We start from the raw sequence: 27806 nt of genomic DNA on the forward strand, positions 1-27806 counted from the left end.
TGCCTTGGATTTAAATTAGGTCTCTTCTCCTTTAGTCCAGCACTCTTTCTCTTTTACTAAGGAGAGGATGGGCGTTTGTAGACTGCTCTGGAGCCTGCGTCACGTGGCCTGGTTTCTGCCGTCCTATTGGTCCAAGGCACGTGTCTGGGAGGACGGTGGGAAAACGTCACTCGGGGGGCTCGTATTGAAAATAAGAACAAAACTCCAGAGTGAGAGTATTAGAGCATCAGTTTAGGAGCCTCTTTATTTACCCTTAGTTTAGTTTAGGTGTAGGCATTACCGAGCACGCTGATATTGGATGACACTAAATTGGATGGTGCGCAAATGGCAAATGTTTTAGCTGTGCGAGATCAGTTGTAACCCGAGATTGGGGGGATATATGTCAAAAAGTATGCTTTTCTCAGAGGACACAGTCGCAAGGCTTTGCATGGTGTCCGAGGCACTCACTAGCATTTGAGTTTTCTTTTTTATTTATTTTACTCGTGCAGTTTTTGCAGTCTAATTCCCCTAAAGTTGTTCGCGAATTTTATTGCAACGGGGAGAGCGATAAAGGGGTTAAAGAGAGTAAAGCGGGGGAAAGTGAATCAGTATGGAAGAAAATGATCACGGCAACAGAGATGTGGTGGAGCGGCAGGAGTCGGCGGACGAATCAAACAGAGCCATCCTTCCCCTCTTACAGGCGCCGGGGAACTTGCAGATCCCTCACCGGGTCACCAATTTTTTCATCGACAACATCCTGCGGCCGGATTTCGGACGGAAAAAAGACGGTGGCGCAAACCACGAAGAGAGTAGCCTTGCGTCGCGGGAGAGCCACAACAGCCCAACCGCCCCTCAGACCGAACCGGTGGGGAGCACTGTGCCAGCAGAAGGGACCTCCACTCCACACACGGTTACCGGGACCAAGAAGCCTGCTATAGCCGCCGAGGAGCCCCTGAAACCCCGCGGGGAGAATGGAGACCAGTGCCTAAGCTCAGACTCAGACAGTTCCCAAGCCAGCTCAAACCCATCCATGTCTCAGCCCATGCTGTGGCCAGCCTGGGTCTACTGCACCAGATACTCGGATAGGCCTTCTTCAGGTTGGTGTGCGTTTTTTTTTTAATTTTCTATACCGCTTTCTCGGTAACCTGAAATACCCCGTAACACTGACCCCGAATGCCTTGACCGACTTCTCGAGAGTAGAGAAGCGAACCGTGCTGTGCAGAGCAGGCTGAGAATTTGCACACACACAAAAGAAAACCATCAAAAATTATTTAACGCAGGAATAATATCCACAGGAAGACAATAACAGGGTGTGAATTTACAGAGCGGAAAAACACAACATGAAAAGCTTTTGGCGAGGGGCAATTTTAATGCAAGTGACAGAGAGGAGATCATGCCTTTTTTTTCCTTAAAAAATATATAAATATTTTAAATACTAAAAATACAGAAATTGAATATATATGTGGGGGCAATATTGCACAGAAATTTAAATTTTTGTCTGAAAATCTCACATTCAAGCAGTCATCAGTTTCACGTTGTTATGAATATTATAATATCGGAGTCCTACTTCCATTAAAAATAAGCAGCTGCGTGTCTTCCAAAGAATTTACTCCAAATGAATATTTAGTGCACTTTGCGTGGACGTGTTGCTCTTTAAACGCGTTGCAGAAGTTGTTTGAGGTGAATTAAATATGCATATGCTTTCAAATGATGGCTGCAGTAGGACTTGTAGGCTACACGCTGGCCAGCAGAGAGCTTGGTGGTATTTTTTTCTAATCTTCAGTTACAAGAACGCGTGGAAAGTCGCTTCTCATCTAGCAAGCAAGGTTAATAGCTCGTGTATTTTTCTAAGTGTCTGTCAAAAAAAAGTGGAGTACAACTTGTTCTCATGCATTATGTAACGCCATATAGAGTGGCGTAGGCGACTACTACCGAGTTGTAGAGCTGCAGGTTTTTATTTAGGGGGGGGGGGGGGGGGGGGAGTTATGGGCACACACATCATGCACGTTGATTCATGGAGGTTCGACTCGTATTAAGTAGTTTCATTAATGTTTTCCGCGCTGTTTGGAGGAGGCGACCGAACACAGACAGCCAACGGCTCCACAAAACAGGCCTCCATCCAGACGGAAAATTAATGTGTATCTAATGTGTGCTGCTCACATTCTGTTCACGTTTGTCCACTGAGGAGCTTTTCAAGTGGCCCACAAAAACTAAAATGCAAAGTAGCTTCACTGAAATTGATCCTGGGTTTTTTTTTCAGCCAACCTGCTAAACAGTGGCTGAGTTGTGTCAGCGATGCTTTATGCTAATAATTTCACATTGCTCCAGAGTTTGTGTGTGTGCGTGTGTGTGTGAGAGAGAGAGTGTGTGCGTGTGTGTGTGTGTATCCATACGTAGTATGTGTAAGCGGGGAAGAGGGATAAAAACAGAGGGGGGAAGGGAAGGTTTTGTTTCTGCTTTGTCAACATTTAACAAGCATCCCTGTTCAGTTTTTACAAGTTTCTAAACATGTTTTGTGAGTTAATTCACACTTATTCTGCGATTTTTTTAAAAGGCACGGTGACCAGAGCAGTAAGACACAGAGCCATTTGTTTTCATACTTATTATATGGGGGGTTAAATAAGCTTTATAAAATCTAGATTATTATAAAATACGCTTTACGCACGGGTTTGTAGGCACTACTGTGAATACAAATTAGCACAACAGTGTAATGATCATATGTTGATTGAGGATTTTAATACATAAATAAGAAAAAATGAATCAAAATTGTTTCTGAACTTTATAAAACAGCTCTGATAATGGGCAGTGTATCTTTTATTATGATTTTATTCTCTTTTATTCTTCTCGTGTTCGGATGCTGACAAACCCATACATGTGTATCTGTGAACCCCACCTCCCAACTCCCCACACTACAGGGCCAAGATCTCGGAAACCAAAGAAGAAAACGACCAGCAAAGAGGACAAGCGACCACGGACGGCCTTCACAGCAGAACAGCTGCAAAGACTCAAATCGGAGTTTCAGACAAATCGGTATCTGACGGAGCAGAGGCGACAGAACCTGGCGCAGGAACTGGGCCTGAACGAATCCCAGATCAAGATCTGGTTTCAGAACAAGAGGGCCAAAATCAAGAAGGCTAGCGGCGCTAAAAACTCTCTGGCCTTGCACCTGATGGCACAGGGACTGTACAATCACTCCACCGTCACGTCGAAAGACGAAAAATCAGACAGCGATTGATTTCCAGAGAAGTAAAAGCAGCCTCCTGACGAAAAAGAACCTATAGTAATCCTATTATAGATTTTTATAGAGATATCACAGAAAAAAAAACTCTACTTACAGGAATATTTAATGATGCCACAGCAGATAAAAATACTACAAAGTACTATTACTATTACTCAACGCTAACTCTGTAGCCTACAGATGTACATCGCGTCCAGGGCACCGTTAAAAATACAATACTACACAAAAAAAGTAAGAATAAGATCGCTACTACTTCGAGTCCCTACAGGAATTTTAATGCTACCATAGGTCTCTGTATGTTCCTATGGGAATATTATAGTGCTTTTTCGTTATATGGGAGGTTTAGACAAGCCTACAATGCAATAATTTCACCGAATAAAGGGCCAGTGTATAGAGTATACCAGCATAAATTGTTTGAAAAAAAGAGAGATATTTCTGCAATATCACGTCTATAAAAGATGTTGTATAAAGGTATGTTTTCATTGTTTGTTGTCCCCCAACCCAGCCCAGCCCAAGCTCAACCCCAACAACCCCCCCTGAGGTACAAACGCTTACTCCCTTCATTTTTATATACCGTATAGGATTACTGCTACCCATGATTGTCATCGTTTCACATTTTACTAACTGGCACCTGACGTTTGGATTTGTCAGTGAAGTGAGCAAACTTTAAGTCCAAAGAATATTTTTCTGCTGCATCCAGGCTACTGTGAATTTAAATAAATGCTAACGCGGTTTTTATCTTCCATGCTTGTTGGGTTTTTTGGGGGAGGGAGGGTTGATTGTGTTTGATGTAAAATAGGCAGAAGAAGGTGTTGCGTGTCAGCTGCAAAACTAATCGGGCAGACTCTGAATTTTGATACTTTTTTTTTTTTTTTTAAATTCACAGTTTCTTACAAGTGACCGGGAGAGGTAGGGATTTTTTTTTCTCTCTAACACACCACTTAACTAAAATGCTAATTTAGGCCTTGCTTATGTTTGTGGTCATCTCATAGCCTTTAAACAAATATTATGTGCGTATTCCATTCGTTATACCAATGCATCAGTGCAGCTATTATAGTTTTAAATAGCAATACGAATCGTTTTTTGTAGCTAAGCGAAGGCTATAATGCTGCCTATTACGTCACAGAAACAACTCTGTAGCATAAAGACAATGATGATGCCCATTTTTGCGCACTCTCACGAGTATCTTCTAGAAATGCAGGTTATTGGATGTTCTTGTTAAATCTTTCTCTATATACATTTTTATTACATATCCATATATCATAAAAAGAAGGCAAATCCGTCAGTGACTGTATTACAAATGTTGGAAATCTCTTATCGTTGTTGAAAGGACTTCATATGTGTATTTATATAGATTATATTGACAAAAAAAAATCTATCCAATGACCAGTGTTGCTTTAGAGTAGATATCTGAGGTGTTTACACTGCTTGTTTATCTTGCAATAACTTCTTTTTGTTTTATTTTTCTTTTTCTTTTGTTTTTTGGGGGTTTTTTGTGAATGAAAAATTGTTTATGGGGCCTTTTGCATGAAAGCTGCAATTTGTTGTACTTGGGCAAATAACTGTGTTTATAAAACTTTGGTCTTTATCAACGAAAGTATGATCGAGCTAAGTTTCAGACTGTATCCATACCAAATTGTGGATTATTTGCCTTTCAAAGTCTTTTTGTTGTGTATCTGCAAAAAGTGTGTGTGAATTAAAATCCACCAAACAGAAAACACACTTTGCCTTAAAGTTCAAGTGTGAACTTTTTATGAAACAGAACTGTGCCGAATCAGAGAAGCAGTATTACTTCAAATGCAGACTACTCAAGTTTAATGCCTTTATGAAAAACTGCTGGTACGACATTATGAATTTACTCATCAGCGTATATCTATCTATATATGAACATGTTTAAATAAAATTACAACACAGAGTTGTAGAATACAATGCTATTTTTTATTTTATGTTGGAAGTATTCTTTGGTATAAATGTACATAATTTGTATCATGTATTAATTGTGTAATTAACTGCCACCTGAAAACTGCAGAAGAAGAGTAAATAAACCTTGAAGATTATACACAAACATGTTTCTGAACTCTGTATGATGCTCTAAAACCCATAAGCATTAGCCGAGGCCTTGATAGAACAGCAAACAGGACCTTCGGTCTCTCCTGATAGTGTGCACACATCATAACTTGAAGAAAAAACAAATACATTACAAGCTAAAACATGGCATTTGCTCTTTTTAAAGAAAATTACAGACATTATTCATTTGCACAGCACAGCAGTCCTTTCCATGCAAACACACACTTGTTTATGTTCAGAATCGTCGCTGAAAATCAGAATCATGGGTTTTGAGATTAAAACATTTGCAAAAGCTTCAAACATTATGCAAGGGAAAGCCTTGAACAATTCCCAGGCATGTTTCCTCAACAATGCCTTATCTGCATTTCCATACTTGCACCACTAGTCTTTGAACGCCATGTCTAACGGCCAGTGACTAGCATTAGAGCAAATAGGGCTGCACCCAGCACCGTCTTTGAGACGGTCAGTGTTCCTCGTTGCTTCTGAAAAGAGCCTGTGCTTCTATCACAAGGAAGAAATTGGAGTCGAAGGGAGAGAGCGAGAGAGGGTAGGGGAGGGAGGGGTGAGTGCAAGAGGGGGAGAGAGAGAGTGAGAGAGAGAGCAATGAAGGTCAAAGCCTGTCATGGCTGCAGGTGGCTGGTTTCCCCCTCCCGCCCCTCAGTAACCCATTCTCCACACACAGCTTTTTCACTCGCCAACTCATACTCTGTCTCATACACACACACACACACATACACATACACACACACACACACACAATGCACACATATCTCAGTATCACTTGGTTTATTTTATTCTTGCATGGCACACATACACACACACACATCCAAATACTCCATTCAATTCTGTTCCTCCTCACATGCGCACGCAGCCCTGTTGTTTTGATCCTTCATTCAGCGCATCAATAGGAAGCTTCATCAAAATATTCACAGGCAAAGAAGCTCCCCTGAAGTTCAGATAGGGACACCAGTGCATGAACAAAAGCTAAAGCTGTTAGGCTGCATGGGCACATCTTTCCTGGAACAAAAGGTTTTATCTGAGAATAATTTGTCTCGTATTGGGAAGTAGAGATTCAGGTGGTCAAATGACCACCAGTGGTCCTTTTTTGAGGCTCCTCGCGATTCAGAAAAGTCTTGCATTGCTGCCAAAATACCATATATGACCGTGTAAAGCTGGGGAGGTAACACAGAGATAAAAATCTCTGCAGAAACTCTTAAAAATGCCTGGGATAAAAGCAATTTTATTCAGTACTGCAGACAATTTTAGAGAGTTCTCATGTTGTAAAAAATGGAAGTGGGTGCAGGATACATCAGGAAAGTATCAATGTCTACCTCTACACACAAAAGGGCCCCATCCTGCTATGACCTCTCCCACCATCCTCCCCCTCCCCTACTGTGTCATTTACCCACAGTTTCTAAATGCTTCCTACGGCCAGAGTGGAATCTGCTCAGAGGTGCCTGGGCTTTGTGGCGGAAACATAATTAAAGTGGTGAAAGATGTAAAAGGTGAAGAATGGGGATGACATCAGGCCAATTTCACACTTGGCACTCGAATGGCTAGGTCCAAGCCAGGACTCTTGCCTCGCAACACAGATCAAAGCCCACTGTCACCGCACCAGTGCAGGAAAAAAAAGAGGCAAAAGGACACCTAACTATGCTAATCCCCAGGACGAATATATTTTAATCTTGTTAGAATACAAGTTAATGCTGTGGCTCAGTGGCTGAACTTTTTTGGCAAGAATGAGAGGTGGACAGAACTACTTTTACCTTTTCTACATGAGGTGCCTCTGTCTGGCACCGGATAAACAGTCAGAGTCTGAACAAACTTTCTTTTGGACAAACTCACCGTATTATCGAGCCACATACTGTACAGGGCAGCAGATAGCAGTGAAAAGGCAGTGAAAAGGCAAGCAACAGTTTTCATTAAGAACAACGATGGAAAAAAGAAAAACTGTGTCAGTGACCCCGGCTGAATCCCCACTAGGGCACCTAACATGCAAAGGAAATGAGTATTTTGTGGACTGGTTTGTCCCCTCTCACACTGAGCCCTTCTTTCTCAAAAGCACCTTGGTAACCCTTGATCTCTCATGTATGGAAGTCAGGGTGCTGGGGCCTGCAGAAGTTGACTAGGCAGACAATAGCAAGCGGATGCTTTCTGGAGAAGTCACACCCAGGCAACTCTCATTTCACACACCGTGTTTGAGTGACCCTTGAAAAAAAAGAAGATGCAAGACTTTTAAGCAAAGATTCTTTTTGTTCACTTGAAGAAATTCAGGAAAAAGAAAAAACATCAATGCACCTTTTCCCATGTAGCTACCATATTTGTTTCCTAAAGTAATGTTTTCTGCTCAGCGAGACCAAATTTTATGCTGCGTTCAAATTTCACAAAGTTGTTTTTAACGCAGCATGAGTTGCACAGCTTGTTCTCTATACTGGTGGATTCATGGATGTGTCATATATTTTTAACAAAAAGATGGTAAAAGAAATATAGGAACAAAATAAGAGAAGCAATTACAGAATAGGAAATGTTTATTAATAAAAAGTTATTTAATATTACGGTCATAGTTATCTTACATTTAATTGAACATAAATACATCATTTCTTGCAGTTGCACCTTAAGTTGAATCATGTCTTTTGCAGAATGCGTCTGGTGTAACACTGACTACGGCTTTGGATAAACTCTTGTCTTTGATTGCTGCTACAAAATATTACAATAAGCACTTTAGAACTCAAAAAAACCACAAAATTTTAAAATAATTTCCTAATATGTCTTATGGGTCATCTTTTTTGGCAAGTGGAAGTAAATATGTTGCATGGAAAAAAACACAATGTTTTCTTTTGGAACATCTGCAGATATCAATTTCTGAATGTGCATTTACACTTAAAAGCAGCAACTACAAAAATTATTCTCACTAATCATCATTATACTCTTTAAATTTTGCATTGATCATTTATTGTTCAGACATTAGATACACAAAATCCCCAAACACAAAATGCTTAAACATTATCATCAGATTAACAATTTTATCTGATTAAAAGTCTAAAATCCATATATTTTTAAATTTGTCAGTACATGAATATAACAAAAAAAAGGCCAGAAATAAAACAGATATTTTATCGCAATTCAATAAATTCAAAAATTTCTTCTCAATTGGACACCTTCTCAAACTGATCAGGTATTTGCTCTAATAAGAAATCCTGAGATGTGGATAACATTTTCCAGACCCCTCATTTTGAGTGCATCGTGTGCAAACGTTACACCATCTTTAAGTATTGCAACACCTAGTGCTGCAGCTGATTAACAGTGGAACATTTTTCTACCATTTGACCACATATCCTGTACAACAGCTATATTAATAAAGATTTTCTCCATCATCAGCTTCAGTTATTTTAAGTGAAAAAAAATCAAAATGCTAAATTTGAGTGAATATGCCACTTTGCAACTTCAAACCTGAGTAAAATTTACCCTCAGTAATGAACAGATTTATGTTTCCTTGCATGAATGTGTTATTTAAACCATATGTAATGCGCTGGAGTAAACAGTGTATACAAAATTTGTGCTGAGTTTGTCGAAAACAGGTCTATAACAACATCACAAAGCCAAGATTAAAACATCAGCACTCTGGTGGAACAGAAATGCACACAAAGGTATCAAAGGTATCAATTTGTAATGTGCGCTTCATTATAATTTCAAAATGAGTCTAGCAACAACAAAAAAACTGATCCACTTAACAGAAAAACTCAGGTTGGTTCTTTTTCTCCTACATTCTTCTTCTACATACTAAATAAAGATGTACAATGTACAGTCATGCCAGTTTTGGCCTTTTTTTTTTTTTTTTTTTTTTTAACAGAGTTTGTGTTGCTCGCTGACACACAGCCAGACAGGGTCAAGGATACATCTGACTCACCTCAGGCCCCCTTGCTTTCCCCAGGGACTGGCCTGTCACTCACTTTGTGGTTACGGATCATAGCTGACAGAGGCACAAAGTGAGAGCTCGATGCTGCATCAACAGTAGCAACATCATCACCAAAACCCATCCTTAGCATGACATCTTCCTCCTAGTACACCAGCTAGCTCCCTGCACTGTGGAAAGGAAATAAACACATTCACACCAAGAGGATCATAATAAACTGTCATTCAGCGAAAGTAGGAAGAGCTAAAAATAAAAATTTGGACATTTACCTTTAAATTTTCCACACTGCAGTTTGGATGTAGAGTTCCTTGCAATAGAGCTGTTAAGAAGAAGCTGCCAGTCCTGCAAAGGTTTAAAATGATTGGGTATAATGCTTAATTTCAACCAGTTTACTGAGATTGGTTATATCCATCTATGCTCTGTGAGCCATTTTAAAAGGGTCTCAAGCTCATTGAAACAGCACTGGGTTGGTGTAGCGTACAGCCTTTAATTGGTATTAGTTAGATGACATAATAAGCACATTCACAGAGCTGTTTAAGAGCAAAGGGTTTCAAAAATCACTGATCGCACTTTGTTCTGTCAACATTAAAAATGAATATGGTCGCTGAAATACTGTACTGTATCACTTCAGAATACAAATGATGCAGTGGCCAATGCGTGCAGTAAAAACAAATACATATTATGAGTAAAATATGAATATTTTAGGGGTTTTTTGTTTTTTAACATCTTTAGATAGTACACAGCAGAAAATCCTGTGATAATCATACAGAGCCCATAAGCAGTTGTATAAACCTGTAACCGAAAACATGAAGAATGGCAGCACGCCAAAGAGCATGTTCATGTTCAATTACAGTGTAGTAAGTGTATTGTCTAATAAAATATTGCATACGAAGAGTTCGCTAATCATATTAGCCCTATTACAAGTTTTGAAATCAGCTCATAAAGAAGAATATATGATTGTTTTGAGTAAAATTTCTCACAAACTGTTGCTCAAAACAGAGCGTTACAGTAAAATACAGATGGCGGATGAATCTGTGACAAAATTTGCTAACTATTCAGTGAATTCAGCAGCGTGTTCCCGTCTAGACATTTTCGGATTCACATTGTACTCAGACGACTGAAAACACCAAAAAAATAATGATCTCGCTTTGAGCTGGCATACGAGGCGAGCTACAGCTCAGTCGACTGTGCCTTAGCTCACAGTAGTGGGCGTTTCCCTCTTTCTCCCTCTCACTCATTTTGCTGCGTGCTGCCATTTTAACTGTTCCTGAGTGGCAGGCGAGAGGGCGGGGTTGGAAGTGGCGGCCATGATGGTGGAATCGCTTCACCCACTCCTGAGAAACAGCCTCAACATCAAAGCCAGTTCACACATTAGGCTACGTTCTGGTTCAGGCCAAAATCAGCGACTGTAGGCATAGGATAAAGAGTGACATGTGGTAAATAATAAAAGAAACATTTCACTGTGTCTGTGGCGAAAGATTCCCATTAAGGAATAATGGTGCTAATTATTTTTTTCTAAGCCTATTAAAATAGTTTGTTTTGGGGTTTTTTTTAAAAAAAGGAACAAAGAAAAAAAATCTAGACATTTGTGCATATTGGCATAAAAATTCTAGACAAAATCTGATTTGTGATTTTTAAAATTCAAACTCTTCATTACTACTTTTCAGTGTTTGTCTTCTTTGGTTTCCAGATTACGTTTAAATCTTTTCCAAGGAATTATCTGTGCATAAGCTCTGAGTAAGCAGAGATAAAGAGAAACACTGTGCTGGATATTAATTTGAGCAACTGAAAAATAAAATTAAAAATGTGAAAAAGGTCGAGCAACATACAAGCATAACAATGTGTAACCACACAGAAAATCTGTCTCTCGCTCAACAAGAAGGCATTAAAGCCGCTCGGACAGACAAGTGCTACTCAGCATTTGTTAAAAGTAAGCAAGTAACTAAACTGAATTTATATAAAACATTTAAAACCAAAGTGCTTTCCAATAAATTAAAATAAATAAAGGGCCTAAAGACTGATGCTTCACACAAAAACAGCTTATGGTAGTAGTCAGTTTTCGTAAGTAAGAGTTTAATTAATATATTAATATTTCTATTGGTTTTACCTCCAATTTAATGACTGAATATCACATTTGTAAATGAAATTTTAAGATTACTTACTGTGTATGATGAAGAAAACATCCAAAAGTGCATCCAGTAAACAGCAAAATCACAATGCAAGTCTTCCATTTTGTAACCCAACTGAAATTACCATACAATATAACTAGCAAATAATTAAATAAATAAAAAAATAAAACCAGTTTTGCCAACAAATTCATGCCTGTGGTTTCTGAAAGCAGATTGCGCATTATGTAGGTCACATCCATACCCCGCCTCATTTCCCCACCTCCAACCCTGAAATTAAAAAGGAAAAAAAATGTCTTCCTTGGATGACCAAAGTAGCTCCTAACCAACTACAGTTGAGGTCAAAGTTCACTTTGTCCCCCTTGGCAACACCAGGGCAACAAACAACAACTGTGTCTAGACAGGTCATGGTACACCCCCGCACCATGCCCAACCCAACCCTCTACCCCCTGGCTTCTTCCGGAAGGAGGTGTCAGCAGTAGCCAAGTACAGGGTAAACAGGGCAAGGGGGTGGAGGGGGGTGCCCTTTGGCCCTCATGAGGTCGGATCAGCACCTCCACCCTCCACTGATCAAAGATCAGCGTCCTTCATGCCAGGGCCTTGGTCAAAGGGGGCAGGGTCGAGAGATGAACTCTACATTTCTGTAAGCTAGAGGTGTCCAGACCCAATTGTCTTCTTTCACGGCCCAAAATGGACCCTTCCGGTGCTGCTGATTACATTAGGGAACGACAACCTCTTTTCAAAAGAAGCACCCAGACAAAAGAGGCGCTTCCGTGCCCCTCGCCATCTGGTCCCAAAATAACAGAAAAAGTCCTAGGGATAAAAAGCCCAGCCAGCACACAGCTTTAAATAAAAGGAAAGCTGTTTGAATAGATGGGATGGCTGGACAGATAAGCAAACATACAGTAAAGCCTCACATTTACGCAGAGATTGGAACCCAATCTACATCAGCAAATAAAGCAGTGTACATGGGCTCTGAGTAGAGGCCTGGAAATGGTATTCTGCCTGTGCACCAGCTAGAGAAAAGTGCCACACATATATCATCATCACTATTATTGGAACATATACAACGCTAAAGGCTCTTGATCAGGTTAAACATATTCGTAATGGAAATTAGATTAAAAACATTAAAATATAAGACAGTTCTGAACTGGTAATACAATATAGTCAATAGAAATTAAGATAAATAATTCAGGGCAGAGTACGTCAGGCACCACTGCACGAAAAAAGCCAATGTATTGGGAATTCAAAAGGATTTTCAACACATTAGGTTGATTGGTAATTGATTTGCAACCACAGACACCGTGTACTGTCTGTCCTATCCCTAGTAGTTCGTTTTTAGTACTTACTCCTCTTCATCAGATGAGTTTCTATTTTGCATGTCATGACTTTTGAATGCCCATGATTCAAACAAAGCAAAAAAAACATTGATGCAGTTGATGTCAAAGATGATTTGGCCTATTTGCAGCTCAAGTTGCCTTGAAAGAGAAGAGAAATGCTACTGACTAGCAGTTAGCACATTGTTATAGTGTCATTTATTACAGAGTCCAGGTAAAGAGCACAGTAATATCTTATATGGATAGTCACCATTGAAAAAACATTGTTTATTACTGAGAAATCTTTGTAAATTTGGGAAAATCTGACATGAAATTAATTTCTCTAATTAAAGTCCTAAAAATGTTGACTCTAAAATAAAGCAACGGGAAGTTCTGAAACTATTTTTTTTTTCAAAGATCATGACCTATTACAATTAAATACACTTTTGTCCGAAGTGTAAACATACAGGCAATTTAGGTAAGAAATATGGGATCCTGCTGTCACCTATTCTATAAAATGGGACTTTTGGAGCTCTGTTTTGCTAATGCTAATTATGTGCTCTGCTATGCATGGCCCGTTTTTCCTCTCAGTTTAAGTCCACAAGGATATTTGGGGGAATAAACAACCTCATTAGTGGCAAAGGTGATGCTGCCCTTGATCTTGAATGCTTCTGTCAGGAGAAAGGACAATGTGCAGCATTGAGAAGTAAAGTTAGATTGAGCAGTCTCCCCACTTGGGACTAACAGCTATGTTAAGAAAACTGATTTATTTTTTAAAATAAAAATGCAACTGCAATGTGGAAAAAGCACAGCATGAAACCCAACTTCAAACATTAGTCATTACATTAGATAACTTGTTTAGGCCCAAAGCTGCTAAAAGGCTCTCCAATCAAATACTGCCCATCAATACGCACTTTGATTATTTAGCATTGCTGCCTCTTTAAACTCCATCTTCACAGAACAAGAGCTTAGCATTGTGTTTTAATTGAATGCTTTTATTTAAGGTTTAAGTCACCAAAAGTTTAAATATGAATAAAAGGGATGTAGGAAATATCAAATAATGCTAGTGCTGGGAGAAAATGATGATTTAATATCCAATGAACCTGAAGAAAAGTTTCTTTTCAGTTTTCTTTTAATTTTAGAGACATTCTGCAAATATATGGCTGGTCTTACATAGTGCAAGTTTTATACAAAGATTATTTTCCAACCTTTTCCATCTTTTCTTCACATGCTTCACTCTTCTTGTTTTCTTTTAGGAACTCAACCTAAATCCCACTCTAGTTTTATGTTTTAAACATCATACAAATAAGTAAAATGTGCGTGAACACAACCAAATAATTAAAAAATATGGCTGCACACTAAGTGATCCACATCTAAGCTGTCGAAAATGGTCAGAGGCTATAAATACACCAGCTAATTCATAAAAATGAACTGAATGCAAATGGAATTCTGCTGGTAGGAATTCTGACAGCTAAATCCAGAGAGGAGTGGAAATTACCGTCGACTTCAATGTCTTAAAAGACCAACTCCACACATGACAACAAGCTCCTCTTATCCCCGCTGTGATGCAGCAACATCCTGCAAGATGATATTTTCATCTGTGTCATTTCTAGAAAAAGCTGTTCATATCGAAACAATATGAAGAGAATAAACGAAGGTGGTGAGGCGCTGTGATGTGTAAAGCTCCAGAGTGAAATAAGATATCAAAATAAGAGTTTGTTTTATTTTTAATAAACACTCCAAAGTTTTAAACTTCAGACATGTCACTCTGATACATACAGGTATAACTGCTCTAAAATGCTAAAGACAGACTGCATTGATGTGCATTTAGACCAGAATTTGACATGTATAAATATGGCTCAGTCACTCAATTGCCAATGCTGTAAAAGTGTAATGATGTCGCTTTCTTCAAGCTGAAAGTCAAACCTCTATAACACAGGCAAACCCAAATGCACATGCACAAATTCGTGGTTGATTTTCTTTGCTTTTTTGTTTTCTCAAGAAGTACTTTTTGGCTTTGCAGTTATTAATAAAGGCAGTTATAGACAAGAATATCAAATTACAGGACAGCTACAGTCAAAATGTGGTTTTTTTAAGGTTTGCATGCTCCAGGATGACAATTACTGCTATACCGTAAATACCTCTCAATCAAGGAAACTTTAAAATTTACATTAAATGTGCACCAATCGCATGCACGATATAGCTGTTAGCCAATTACCATCCACACAGCATGACAATTACAGATAATTATTATTTGCATGTCCTGAACCAGTGCAACACTGTCATAAATGTTAGAGCTGGTTACTGCACTGTTCATTTTACTGCACATGAACTACCTCCCCATTATTCTTCCAACTAGGAGAAAAAAATAAGTAGAAAGAAAACAGCTACAACCAGAACTAAGCAAACTCTTCATACTGCACAGCAAATAGTCACACACTTGCTGAAAATTTCTACCATCTTAGAAAAAAATATGTCAGACAAAATGCACTGACTCTCTAATCTTTCTATCACACTAAGGAGAGTACACTTCCTGTTGCTGTCGTTGACTGACCAAATCCACCAAATCATCTACAAACTTGTTTACCTATAATAGCAACACAGTAAAGCCCAACCCACCACTGAGTCACTGCATGGGTGTCTGCTGGGGGTTGCACATAACTGGCAGACACTAGCTCAGTGGGATAAGAGAAGCGAGTGTAACATATAGAGGGCAGGTGGTGCCAGTCATGTGGAGTACATGTGCGTCGTCCCAGTCTGTACCGTCTTAGCTCCATAATGAGTTTTTTCCTTTAGCAATCCCTAAAATTATGTCATCAGGCCTTACAGAGTACTCATTATTGACTGCAACAAACAAGCTGAAATAGCACTCAATCCTATGGAGACATGAGAAATGCATTCCAGGGAGGGACTTGAGTCGCTGTGTGAAACCAACAAGAACCAACATGACACCTGGCATTTTACAGCTAAAGTGGGTTGATGCACACTGCTGAGCACAGTAGCGAAATGGCGAGACATGCTTCTTAATTGTGCAGATTTGAGTGTAGTGTTCAAAATAAATAAATATTTAACATATGGTTGTCCAAAAAACCTGAAGCCTTCTTTTGGTTTTGCAGACAGATGAGGTTTACCAAGCTTGAAGAAGGAACTAAATCTTAATATTAAGAAAGAAATAGAACATTTAAAAACAGATTTTTTAAGGATGAAATGTCTCTACAATTTTTTTTAAAGTGCATTTAAGTTCATGCAATGCACAGTGGGAGAAAAAGGTTCCTACAATAAGTTTTTCACATTAGAAACCATAGGTTAAAAGCATAATGCAGTTTTTAGGGGAACAATTGTGATGTTGGAGCTGTGGGAAAAGGTTCACCAATACATCTACGTGTAAATCTAATATAAAGGTGACTAATTCAAAGCGCACAGCAGTCAGAATGTAACTTTTTAAATCAGTGTTTTTATGACAGCACAAGGTTTCAATGCATTTGAAAGAAAATTCTCATACACATTAAAAATTAACATAAGCAAAACTTTTGCAGAAAACTCAAATACTGCTGAGCCCAAAGAAAACATTGCTATTTGCTTTACTCGGTAGTTTTACAAACAAATACAAATAAAATACCCCTTTAATGTCACTTGTAAAACATCGTGTAACACAACAGATTTATGTGCCGCTAGTTTGTAGATGCAAGGAAATTAAAAGGACACACCTTTGGAAAATATGTAATGTAATGAGCAATTACTCAAATGTACATCAAGTGTTTAGTAAAGGCGTTTTTCTATTTTACAAATGTGTGCGATAACTTCTGATTACTATTGTGAATAAAGTCAAACTACAATAAGTAATGTAAATGATTAGTGTGTAGCGAGAGTTCTAATATTTAAAGTTAAGTATTTTTAGAGTTGGAAATTGACAGCTGGAATTTAAAAAAATGAATCTTATATAATACTAGACTAATAAAATCAAAGTCAAAAGAAACCCTGAAGAATTGATGCCGCCTGCATTTCTGAAGTCTTGCAGCATCTGTGCTTTCATAAAAGTGACATGTACCCTGACTTAAAGACTGTGCAAACATTTTAAAGAGGATAATTAGTAAATAGTTAAAGGAAGCAATCACCTAGCAATGAAGATAAAAGGACTCAAAGGAAAACAAACTGGAAATGGGCTGGTACCATTCACATCACAGTCGGATTCCAGAGGTTATATGCTAAGTCCTGTTAAGAGTCTCAAAGGGCAAAACATTGAACACTGAGGACTTCTGCATGAGTGTTCATAAAACCCAGCCTGAGTTTAAGCACACAAACATGAAAAATATCAATTTCACATTTGGTTTAACGCTTTCACACTTTGTGTCACTGACACCCAGAGAGAAGGGCTGTGGAAGACAAAACACAGCTCCTGGATAAGGATCATGTTAATGCCTATCAATTAGGATCAAAAAGGGATTAACCGGCATGGTTGCAGCAGTGGGATGGGAGCCCATGCAAAGTCACTGAATACTAGGGGTCAAACCCCCGACTTCATTAGGCCTGACCTTTCCACGCCATTGTGTGACAGAGAGATCCTGCAGTCTGTGGGTGCAGTCTTACCCATCTTTTAAGGTTTGGGAGTCAGATATGAGACATGCAGAAAAGCTGTTGGAGATAAGTGAAATATGAAATATTCACTTTCAAAGTCCAGGGAGACTTATTAGGTTACTGCAACTTAGTGCAGGTGGGTATTTACTCATCAACCCCCACACTCTGCAAAGGAAATCAGTTTTTCACCTTAGAGAGAAGTGAGATTTACTAATTAGTCATGGTGCAGCCTTCCCTCAGTATGATGTACCGCAGGGTTGATGAGCTCTAACTCTGTCTTGCCGTCTTAATTCACAAAAGGTCAAATGGCAGAATGAAAGCAGGTATTCCAGGTGTGTTAAAATAAGACCCAATTAGGGAAAAATGCAAGTGCACCCTCAAGTCTCAGAAATCCAGCTTTGAGGGAAACTTTTACCAAAGCCACCGCAGTGGTGAAATTTTAATGCTTTTGTATGTTAACGAAGCAGTTTTTGTAAGATATGAAACAAATGACAAAAATATAAAGCAGTAACATACACACCGATCTGCTCTACATACTATTTGCACCAAACTACTGGCTAGTCCACAAATGACGTTTCTGACTTTTCACTATAAAATTATTTTGCAGATTTATTCTTACGTCTTCATTTTTGTGAATATAAAGTTAATGCAACAAGTTACACTTTATCCCAAGTATGTCTTTTGTTAAAATAACCAAAATTTGTAGACGATGGCGATGTGTACTATATTACACAGAGGCAAGGAGGGCTCTCGAACTGCCATATTATCATCTTACCAGATGTTTATACTCACTCATGGTGATAGTAGTTGATCAACCAAGCAGCTATCAATTTTAGAAGATGTCTTGATTAAAATATGCACAAAACAATATCTAATAACTCGTCACAATAAGAATGTGTTTTGTCTTCCTAATTACAAAAATCTGTCCTTTAATAATGATACAAGTCAAGCTTTATATAGTGACTACTGCACTGGTATACCATTTACTGCACGTTCAAACCTTCATTAGAAAGCCGAATACTGTTACAAACAATATAATCTCCAAAAAGCATTGTGCAATATGTTAAACACTACTGTAAAAGCATACATGTCTTTTGACACAAACAAACTGTATAACTAAGGTCATTTTCAAAGCCATAGTCCACTGTAATATCCTATGTGTTGACATCTCAGAGAAAGAGTTACACAAGCAGAAGTTCACCTCAACCCAAAAGTTTCCTCCCAGAAGGTAAGTACTTGTTGAGGCTGTTGCTCACTATAAGCAAGCACACAGCCTTGCAGTGCAATCAAACAGTGATCACCAGGCCCTATGACCTTGTTTGTATCGTTTATGAGGGTGTTGTAGATGAGCACACTCCATTTAAAAGTCAGTGGTGGTTTTGCAATCAAATGAAACCAGGAAGTACTGCTGAAGCTGTCAATGCAACGCAGCTGAGTGGGAACAGACATGCTGCGTGTGCACATCTTAAGACTGGCTGGATCACAGCTAGTTGTAACAAATGCAAGCAAACACACTCCAGTCAACGAAAAGAGGTTATTTACTTACCTTCACAACTCTCAGAAATAACTGTGACATTTACATTAAAGTCAATGTGGAATTTCAGGCAGGCAGCCTTCTGCTAATGAAGAACTAATATTCATGTGATATGATGTTGTAGCTGCAGATTACATTCACAACCTCAGTGAGTGTGTGCAGACTGTGATTCTTTAGTGATTTAAAATAAAAGAAAATTAAAAAAAAAAAAGGTCTGTTATCTCCAAGCCAAGATCCTACTGTTGACCTAAGATCAATTCAATACTTCAAAAATGTTATTTTGGCTCAAAACGACAGAAAAATTCACCAGATAAACAGCTTTTTATTATTCTGTTATTAAGGTTTAATGGAAACACTTAAAGAAACATTTTGAAGAGTAACATTGGATCAAAACGGTGAAAACAATTTAGGCTTATTAACAAAAGCATCTGCAGTCAAATGAACCAATAATAAATATTAATAAGTGTTCGACGCAATCAGGATTTCAGCTGAAATAATTTAGTTTTAGTAATCATAATTTCAAGTGGAAACTATCTAAACCACCTGCATGCATAAGCTGAACTTAATATGGTTTAGCATGGCTCATTTTTAAAATTCATTTAATTATTTTTTTTAACAAAATCTAACAGGTCTGACATTAATCTATAGGTTTGGTAATTCTGACCTGCCTCCTGGCCTCATAACACCTAAACACATGCATAAATCCAAAGTCCCTTTTCCTCTCTCTATTTTAATGGCAACAAAGCACAGACCCAGCTTAATGTTACTGACAGCCACTGTTGTGTTACATGGCATCAGAATACAGTGTGGCTTTACATAAGTGGAGGAAAACAAGTATTCAGTGGGTGGGTAAAGGTTAACTAAATAGTTTCGTAAGACAAACTAGCAGTTCTACATCCTTTTATACAGTACATTTAAAATAAACGTTGCAATGGATGGACTTTACTTTCCAGTGCAGTCATTAGCTCATACAACTTCATTAAAAAGATGCATCACTTATAAGAGCCTGACTGAAATCTAACACACACAAAAATACAGCACTATATCGCTCTAATATAATTTAGCGTCAATAAGCATAACTTTTCTATGCTATTCTATAATATACAAACAATATTTTATTACACTAGAGATTTATACACTCTGCTCAATAAAATAAAAACAAACTGTGTTTAAATAAACGATTAAAAATAACTTCAATAAATACGAACAATGCGTAATAATCGTACAAATCAGAAATAAATCTGCTATCAAACCGTTAATGCTGCTAAAATTTTATTACAAAAAATATAAAAGGTTTAAGATGCACAACATGCTGAAAAAAAACATTTTATTAATCGTGTAAATGTATTATTTTAAGGCGCGTTTTTATTTTCGCCGAATGCCTAGAACTTTTCGACAATTTACAGAGCAAATAAAATTTAAAATCAAAAATCAAACAAACAGTTATTGCTTCAGAATCTTCTCTCGAATAATCATTTACATGGCGTGAGTTAGTGATCGTCATTTAAGTCTGATAGACATCAATAAATAACAAATAACAAAATATGTGTATTGCACGTTATATTTTAAAGCATGTATTCCATGTTAAACTTTTAATAGTACGTTATTAGAATATATTACGCTGGCGCTTAATTAATACTTTTGATTTAAATCTGAGGTGATGAGCATTTTCAGTAAATCATCTTAAACGTGGCATCAAAAACATTTAAAAGTCAATTTAAACATTAGGAAATGAAAAAAGAAAGCATTACGGCAATAAGAAAAAACACGCTGCACTGAACAAAAATTAAAACTTTAAAAGACAAACTAAAATACTACTACTACGCTAAAAGTACGTTTCACATATACCCATAAATCTCTTTGACTGGAAAGTTTTAGTTCATACAAGTTGTGCCATTTTCTGTTAGGATTTATGCCGAGAGCTCAGATTTCCTTTTCTACGGGCTACATTACAGTTCTTCTCTTTTGTCAGTGCCTAAACCTAAGATGGACGTTGATGGCTTTGCGATATCGATGGCTAAAACCGGCTGAGGGTCACAGCTGTGCAGCTGTTAGAGGAGAAAAGGGAAATGGATCCATGCTTTGGCAGACTGCCAGGAGACATCTTAAATACAGAGAAAACCTTGATTTAAAAAGAAAAAAAAATAATCACCATTGTCAAAGGAAACTGCGTCATTACGTTGCAAAAGCCTGGTGAGTTAAACATCCCACCATTTACAGGAGACAATGGCAGGTGCTGCTGCTGTACAGAGCAATGCTTTGAAACAGGCTCAGATTTTAGTTTGTATGTGCACAGAAATAACCCACGAAAAGCCTGTTTTTCCCAGACATCATCATGATGCTAGACCTCGTGACTGCACTTGTGGGTGGAGACAATCATCCAATAGAAAAACAGGATGAAGATTCAGAGCGCCTCTTGCATCAGCATTTTCCAGTCAAAGCCTCAAGTATAAGTTATAAGATCCATATCTATGATTATATTATGAAGAGATCAAAAATGTGTGTTGGTAAAAAAAATAAAATAAAAAAAATAGTGAATGACAGCAGTGGATTTGATTAGCCAATTCTCACCATCATATCATGCAGAACTGGCATTGCAGGCAGGAGCTCAAGCTCTGGAAATGCTGGTGTGCAGCGGACTGATATTTCCCTCAGGCAATCGCATTCACTCACTGCAGCACCTTAAAGCATTCCTTGAATTGCTTTTCTCAACTTTAAACGTGCCCAAATGTGCTCTAATGAACAGGTCAACACAGATCTTACCATTTGGGCGGGTACACTTCAGGGTCAAACATATGAAGGCATGACAGACTTCAAGAAACCAGGGCTCTCCTGTGAAAATGAAAGAAAAAAAAAAGCATTACAGGACAACTGTGTGTCTTAGTCAACGCTCACGTTCTTTTGCACCACACAGAACACAGCAGAAAACTGAAATGCCAAGGATTAAATTAAACACTTTGTTTTTTTCTTGTTTATCACAGCTTTCTTCAAACTATTCCAACTAAGTCTGCGGCTAAAAAGTCACCACACATAAATGCCATATTGGCTAGACGGTAAGTCTGGCTGAAACAGTTTAAAAACAAATCGTAATTGTGCGGAAACACTTAAGCTGCAATCGTTATTTACTTTATGGTAGCTGACACAATTACAGAGACATAATTTAGGAATGATTTTATTTGAAGTTAGCTTTAAGCGATGCATCGCTTTAATTTACAGTTTGATTGGAGCTAGTAGTGATTAAATAAATACTCGTTTAATTAATATTGTGGTCACAGTTACAAATAATAAGTAAGACATTTCACTAAAACTGCATTACAAAAAAAAAAGAACAAAAAAAATCTGAAAATGAATCAGTAACGTATTATTCTGTGTAGCATACACCCCCAAAATGGCTCGCTATTCTGTGCTATTGTGCTACTGTAGGTAAATCACTTTTTTTTTTTTTTTTAAAAAGGTATCAAAAAGAAATATAAGACTGCTTTGCGCGCATTTCTTACCTTTCTAATTGCATTTCCAATCATTTTTTGTCAGACACTGGTTCAGGTTAGGGACAGGCCTGCAAAAATACTGCATGTTTTATATGTGGCTACATGATCAACAAGCTCACAAAAACACCTGAAAAGGATGAGACTAAAGAAGCCGTCAGACATCAGAAGAGTATGCACTAAGTAGGTGTTAATGAAGAGATCTGTCCAGGCTGGTCACTGATATGGCAAACAGATAAACATCACAGACTTAAGCAGTGGAAATAACTCGTAATGTCAGAGGAAGGCTTGAAGCACTTTTACAAGTCAAAGTTAATACTGCCTGCCTCCCTCTCTTTAAAGGGGATTCTGTAAAGCATTACTACCGCTGCTACTATTTTTCAATAGCGTAATACCACTGTTATAAATCAATATCTACTTCAGGTGAAGCAATGGATCTCCCAAAGACATTGTAAACTTTTTTTTTTCTTCTGTTATCGTGCATTCCACTTTACAGCACTACCTGTGGTAGGAACACACTGGCTGTTAATACAAGACTCATTCAAGTCTAAAGCGACAAAAGCTTTAAAATAAAAAATTACAAATCATAAAAACTAAAGTATAATCTTACAGACTACATTGTTATTCCAAGTAATGGTTTCTCCTATGTTAGGTTACTTTTTAGTGCCACTATTTGTCTAAGACTCGCTGGATTTTTTATGAACACAAAAATATAAACATTCACACTCTCAAATTTCATTTTCAACAACACTGGAACACGACTGCATTTTGTACTGCGTATTCCTGTTGAGACCACAGCCTTCTGAAGGTGCTGGGCCAAATGCTCAGAAATGCTGAGTAGTTGCACGACAAATTTTGGAATACCCTGCAAGCCTTATGCAGTGATGAATCAGACAAAATGGCTACCAAGCGTCCCTATAAAAGACCGGCATGCAGCAGAAGAGAAAGAAGTGGGGAGGAAAGCTCTCAGATAGTCAAGAACTGCACAAAAACATTGCAACTTTCCATTTACTGGGTTGCACTGATCCGAGGATGCTAACTAGTAGCAATCAATAATCGACCAAAGAAATAACTGAGCTGACGATTACAATAAATGTAGGTTTGAAAAAAGTCAGTGAAAAGAGCTGATATTCACTACCCCTTCTATGTTGGTGTCATTTATAATAAGACGTGTGACCATTCTTGCCACCGTTTTCCTCCTTTACGTTGATTCATATATATACGTCATGGGTTGCAACAATACTTTAGCAGCCATCTTGCCCTAAAAGAGCAGACACTGAAAGGAGGGAGGAATTCTCCCCAAGTCATATGACTGCACTGTCTGCAGACAACTGCAGTGAAGGAGGAAAAGTGTCTAGACTAGTCTGTGGCAGCAGCACATCGGGTACACAGCCACAGTGGCACACAGATTACTTTGATCGTGTTGTTAAAGCCTTACCAATATTTCTCTGTTTTCTGTAAAGTCTTGTGTTTTAGGATAAGAAACTGTTTGACAAAAACATCTTTCGGTGGTCAAACCAAATTCATCCAGGCTGGGCTACAAAAGATGTTTAAAAGCACATGTAGGGATTTCAGTTTGGTGCAATGCTGTAGCCAGATTTATTACATTTATTAAAATATGTGTGCATTTTGAATATAGTATAGATTTCGAGATGTATTTTTTATCCACAGTAAGTGTTTTATTATACTTTGAAGCTACAAAAGGGAGAAGTTCAAGACAAATTCTGAAAATATTATATTAATATCATGTTTTGAGGAAAATTTTCAGTTAATTTACAAAGCTAACAACATCCTGCATAACATCAGCCCACACTATAAGTCAGTTCAAAAATCTCTATCTTAGCCTAATGCGCACAGCAACCAACCTTTCTGTGCTCTTGTAGGCTGCCTTCTGGATGGTGCACTCCTCTTGAACTCCAGGGCTAAAGGGTGATTCCCTGCAAAGCACAAGCAAAGATAGGAAAAGAAGAAAAAGAATTCATACAGTGTTCATTTTCCACTACCCTGTAGTCACATATACGAATTTAGAATCCGTAAATGTGCGTCTACTTGCAAAAGAAATGCATTGTAATCAAAAATGTGATCTTTTTTTGTCAGTGTAGCTGAAAGGGTTAAACTGAGAATAGAAGAGTCCACCGAAGGCAGCATTTGCCTTCAGGTGTCTGCTGACTAACAGGTAGCTAAAGCGCGCATGGGGTTAATCAACAACCTCACGTCAGCAAAGGTGCATCACCTGCGCGTCTTCCTGAAGTAGTGAATGAGGTGAAGCCCCCACAACAAAAGAAGCTACTGCTAGTCAAATTAACACAAGTAAATAAAAATATCACAATATGCGTTATTTTATTATTTTTTACAGTCTGCTACGTAAAACAAGCTGCCTTAGATTTTAAGGTCTGCAATTTAACTGTTTTCTATTTTTTATTTATTTATCTTTAGTCAAAAACACATAGCTAACATTCACAAATAAACAGGTTTAAAATGAATTTAAAAAATAAATAAAATAAAAAATAAAATAAAAACCAGCTGTGTAATGCTGCAGTACACTGGGCAACTCTCACTCTGACGCTTGCCGTACCTACCTGTGCATAAAGAGCTGTCTCCTGATAGACTGCAGAAGAAAAAACTTTCACAACGTTTATCTAGAAAAAAAATCTACATTTTTGCCAGAGCGTGGCGACTGTGGGCGAAGGCGCTCGAGGAGGAGAGCAAAGATCCCATTTTCCAACAGGCGGCTTCCTTGTAAATGAACACAAATATCTAAAAGTCCATTTTCAATTTTATCTATTTCAGACAGACTCCAGACAGTCTCCAAACGGTTACGTGCCTGGTCCTGCATGCGCGTGCACGCCGAATGGCGCGGGAAGCGGCGATAACAGATCGAGAGCGACAGCGCGAGCGGCCAATGGGCAAGACGAGTCGAATCTAGTGTCCAATAATAATGGACCATAAGCGTAAGCCCCGCCCATCCTCCTCCTCATCCGTCTGTTGACAGTGCACTGAATAAAACAACAGTCTGAGTTAAGCAGTTCATTGCGCTGAGATGTGGGTCACTGACTGCAGCCTATCCACGCTGGGAAAAAGGCACAGATGCATGGTGTTGTGTATTCAAGAAAAAGCATATAGTCTAAAACAGTTAACATTTTAGGGTTAAGACAGTTAAAATCATTCATACCCTTTTTTAAAAATGTAGCATGTTCCTCAAGATGGATAGATAGAATTTTAAATACATATAAAGGCCAGACAACTTTGATAGATATGGTCTGCATAATGCTAGAGTTATTGATTTTATGCACAATGATGAAAAAGAAAGTTGTTGAATACATTAACCCTAATAGTTTCCATGTTGCCAAGGACTTTCCCCTTATTGAGAAAACTGAACCAATTTGAACCTTCAAATCAGCATCAGAAGGTCTTGGCTGATTTTTTTTTTATTTCTTTCAAAGTTTCATTCATTCACAAAAATATTCCTACAGACCATTACAGCCCACCCCACCCCATCCCACAGCCTTAGCATCACTTTCTCCAGACAGCTGCTGATCCTTATGAACTGACATCTAAAACTCATTGTCTGGCACAAAACAACTTCCAAGTTGGCATTTATATTCTGTCAAAGTCTACACAAGGCATACAGGCAAGTTTGTTGTAAAGAACCTCTGTCCTTTGGGTGGAGAATAACAAGTCTTGTCTCCTTCGGCTTTGCACCCTGTAATTTGCATTGTTATGGAAAACCGCTGGATTTGGACAGAGCACAGAATCATTGAGGTCAGCATAATAGAGTGTGACAGGTCCCCTTTTCAAATCTATTTGGAAGTAAAATCAAAATTCCTGGGAAAGTAGATCCATGGAGCATAGAAATATCTTATACAGCTTTGAAAACAGATGTTGTGAGTGAACATGTAATGAGGTGTGGAATATATGTATTGATATGGACTGCACCTGCAGAGGTTGGGAGGCTGAAACACCGAGCTTTATAATGTCAGAAAGCATGTTATGGGCTATAAAAGCACCTGCAATGGGTCTTGCCAGATACAATTTTGGTTCCAACTTGCAAACTATTATAAATATGGGCTTGTTAAATTTCAGCACAGTATTGGGTGTGTCTGCAAATTCGCAATGCTTTGGATAAACAGCTTTTCATATTAGTTTAAAAGAAAAAAAAGGCAAAGTCCGCATTTTGTCTATCAGTAGCTGCAGTCTATTAGAATTCACTGACTATATTTCACTAACAAAGTCCCTTTACACTTTCTCAAATTAAAAATCTCACAGCATATCCCCTCCATCACCCTGGCTTTCAGATATTGACCTTGTGGTGCTACAAAATAGCTTCTTCCTCACTGCGGGACCCCATAATGAGCCAATACAATGAGGCTTCAGTTCACTGCTCACCTCTCTTTGGTGTCTCTCGGGGTCTTTGTTGACGTTTGTCAGCCCAAGAGGAATTTGGGGGTTAGAATTCTGCTGTAGTCTAACGGCCAGACTCAGACGAAACTTTGACTCCCAGACTTAAGCACAAAAGAGGGAAAAAAATAGCGTTGAGATAAGCAGGCTGTGACCTTACAGGGAAGAAAAATCAAAGGAGTGAAATGAATAAAGATAAGGCCAGATTTTGAATTTCAGCCAAAGTGACCATTTGAAAAGGACAAGCATTTACATGACAGCTGTACTCTGTTACATTAAAACTGAAAACCAAGCACTTGTTTTTTTGTTTTTTAACTTTGACAGCTTTGCAGCAAATAACAGATCTGATGAGTCATGATACCTGCCTGCAGGGGAAAGTAAAGCTACAACTCATGTGAGTGAGAGAAGCTCTGCACATTCAGATGCCACCTCCAGATATCAAAACATAAAATTGGACTGCAAATCAGATCAGAGACCCCCACTGGAGAAATTCCAGAAACAATGACCATCTATGGACCGTGACTGATTTTTGTACAGTCGAATTTAGGGTTGTTATTAAAAAGTGGTAGACGGTGGGGTATACGTACAAAGAGGAAATGCAGAATTGGACCCCTCTACTACTTACAGTCTATAAACAAATGTAATACTTAACAACCAGGGAGACACTGCATGCACTAGGACCATGTGGAAGAAGAGTATTCAAACTACCCCTCCCCATCCTTTCTCATTCATGTCAACAGCCAAACAGCAGAAATGTCCAAACCCCAACCCTAAATGTTAAAAAAAAAAAAAGGGGGGGGGGGGGGGGGGGGGAGATATAGGCGATGTCTTCAATATATTGACTTAGCTAATGTTAAAAATATTCACAGTCAGGACATGCTGGAAGATGAATATCGATATGTGGCCATTTTATTAATTTAGCGAAATTGTTAGGTTGCTGTTATTATGCCATATATATATATATATATATATATATATATATATATATATATATATATATATATATATGTATGATTGCCTATATGGATGTGAAGAATGCGCAAAGAATTTAGGCCATGTTATTGCTTTAATAGTACTTTTTTTAAAAATATTTTTATCCATATGAACTACCTTCTCAATTATAGTCTCTTGATATTGTAAGAAGGTACTTCTATTTCTAAATGTAATAAATTTTA

The 27806-nt window shown here is 38.2% G+C and overlaps 1 protein-coding gene and 1 long non-coding RNA gene across 2 annotated transcripts; one reads left to right on the forward strand and one right to left on the reverse strand.

Annotated features, from left to right (window-relative positions):
• The first annotated feature begins 202 nt into the window (after positions 1 to 202).
• en2a (engrailed homeobox 2a) lies at positions 203 to 5276 on the forward strand. Its single transcript, XM_006795067.3, has 2 exons — positions 203 to 1076; positions 2895 to 5276. Exons 1-2 carry the CDS (start codon positions 590 to 592, stop codon positions 3212 to 3214), a joined length of 807 nt encoding a protein of 268 aa, XP_006795130.1. The 5' UTR covers positions 203 to 589; the 3' UTR covers positions 3215 to 5276.
• LOC102781760 (uncharacterized) lies at positions 2097 to 25068 on the reverse strand. Its single transcript, XR_004843770.2, has 6 exons — positions 24813 to 25068; positions 24099 to 24170; positions 22246 to 22304; positions 21512 to 21580; positions 9467 to 9539; positions 2097 to 9367 (listed from the first exon to the last, which is right to left on the reverse strand). It is a non-coding gene; the product is annotated as an uncharacterized LOC102781760 (long non-coding RNA).
• Between the last annotated feature and the right edge of the window lie 2738 nt (positions 25069 to 27806).

The sequence above is a fragment of the Neolamprologus brichardi genome, chromosome 9 (genome assembly GCF_056152115.1).
Source record: "Neolamprologus brichardi isolate AB-2024 chromosome 9, ASM5615211v1, whole genome shotgun sequence".
NCBI lineage: Eukaryota > Metazoa > Chordata > Actinopteri > Cichliformes > Cichlidae > Neolamprologus > Neolamprologus brichardi.

Coding starts and splice junctions, on each gene's coding strand:
- en2a (XM_006795067.3), top strand. CDS start 590: ATGGAAGAAAATGATCACGGCAACAGAGATGTGGTGGAGCGGCAGGAG. Junction 1,077..2,894: donor CTCGGATAGGCCTTCTTCAG/GTTGGTGTGCGT, acceptor CCCACACTACAG/GGCCAAGATCTCGGAAACCA.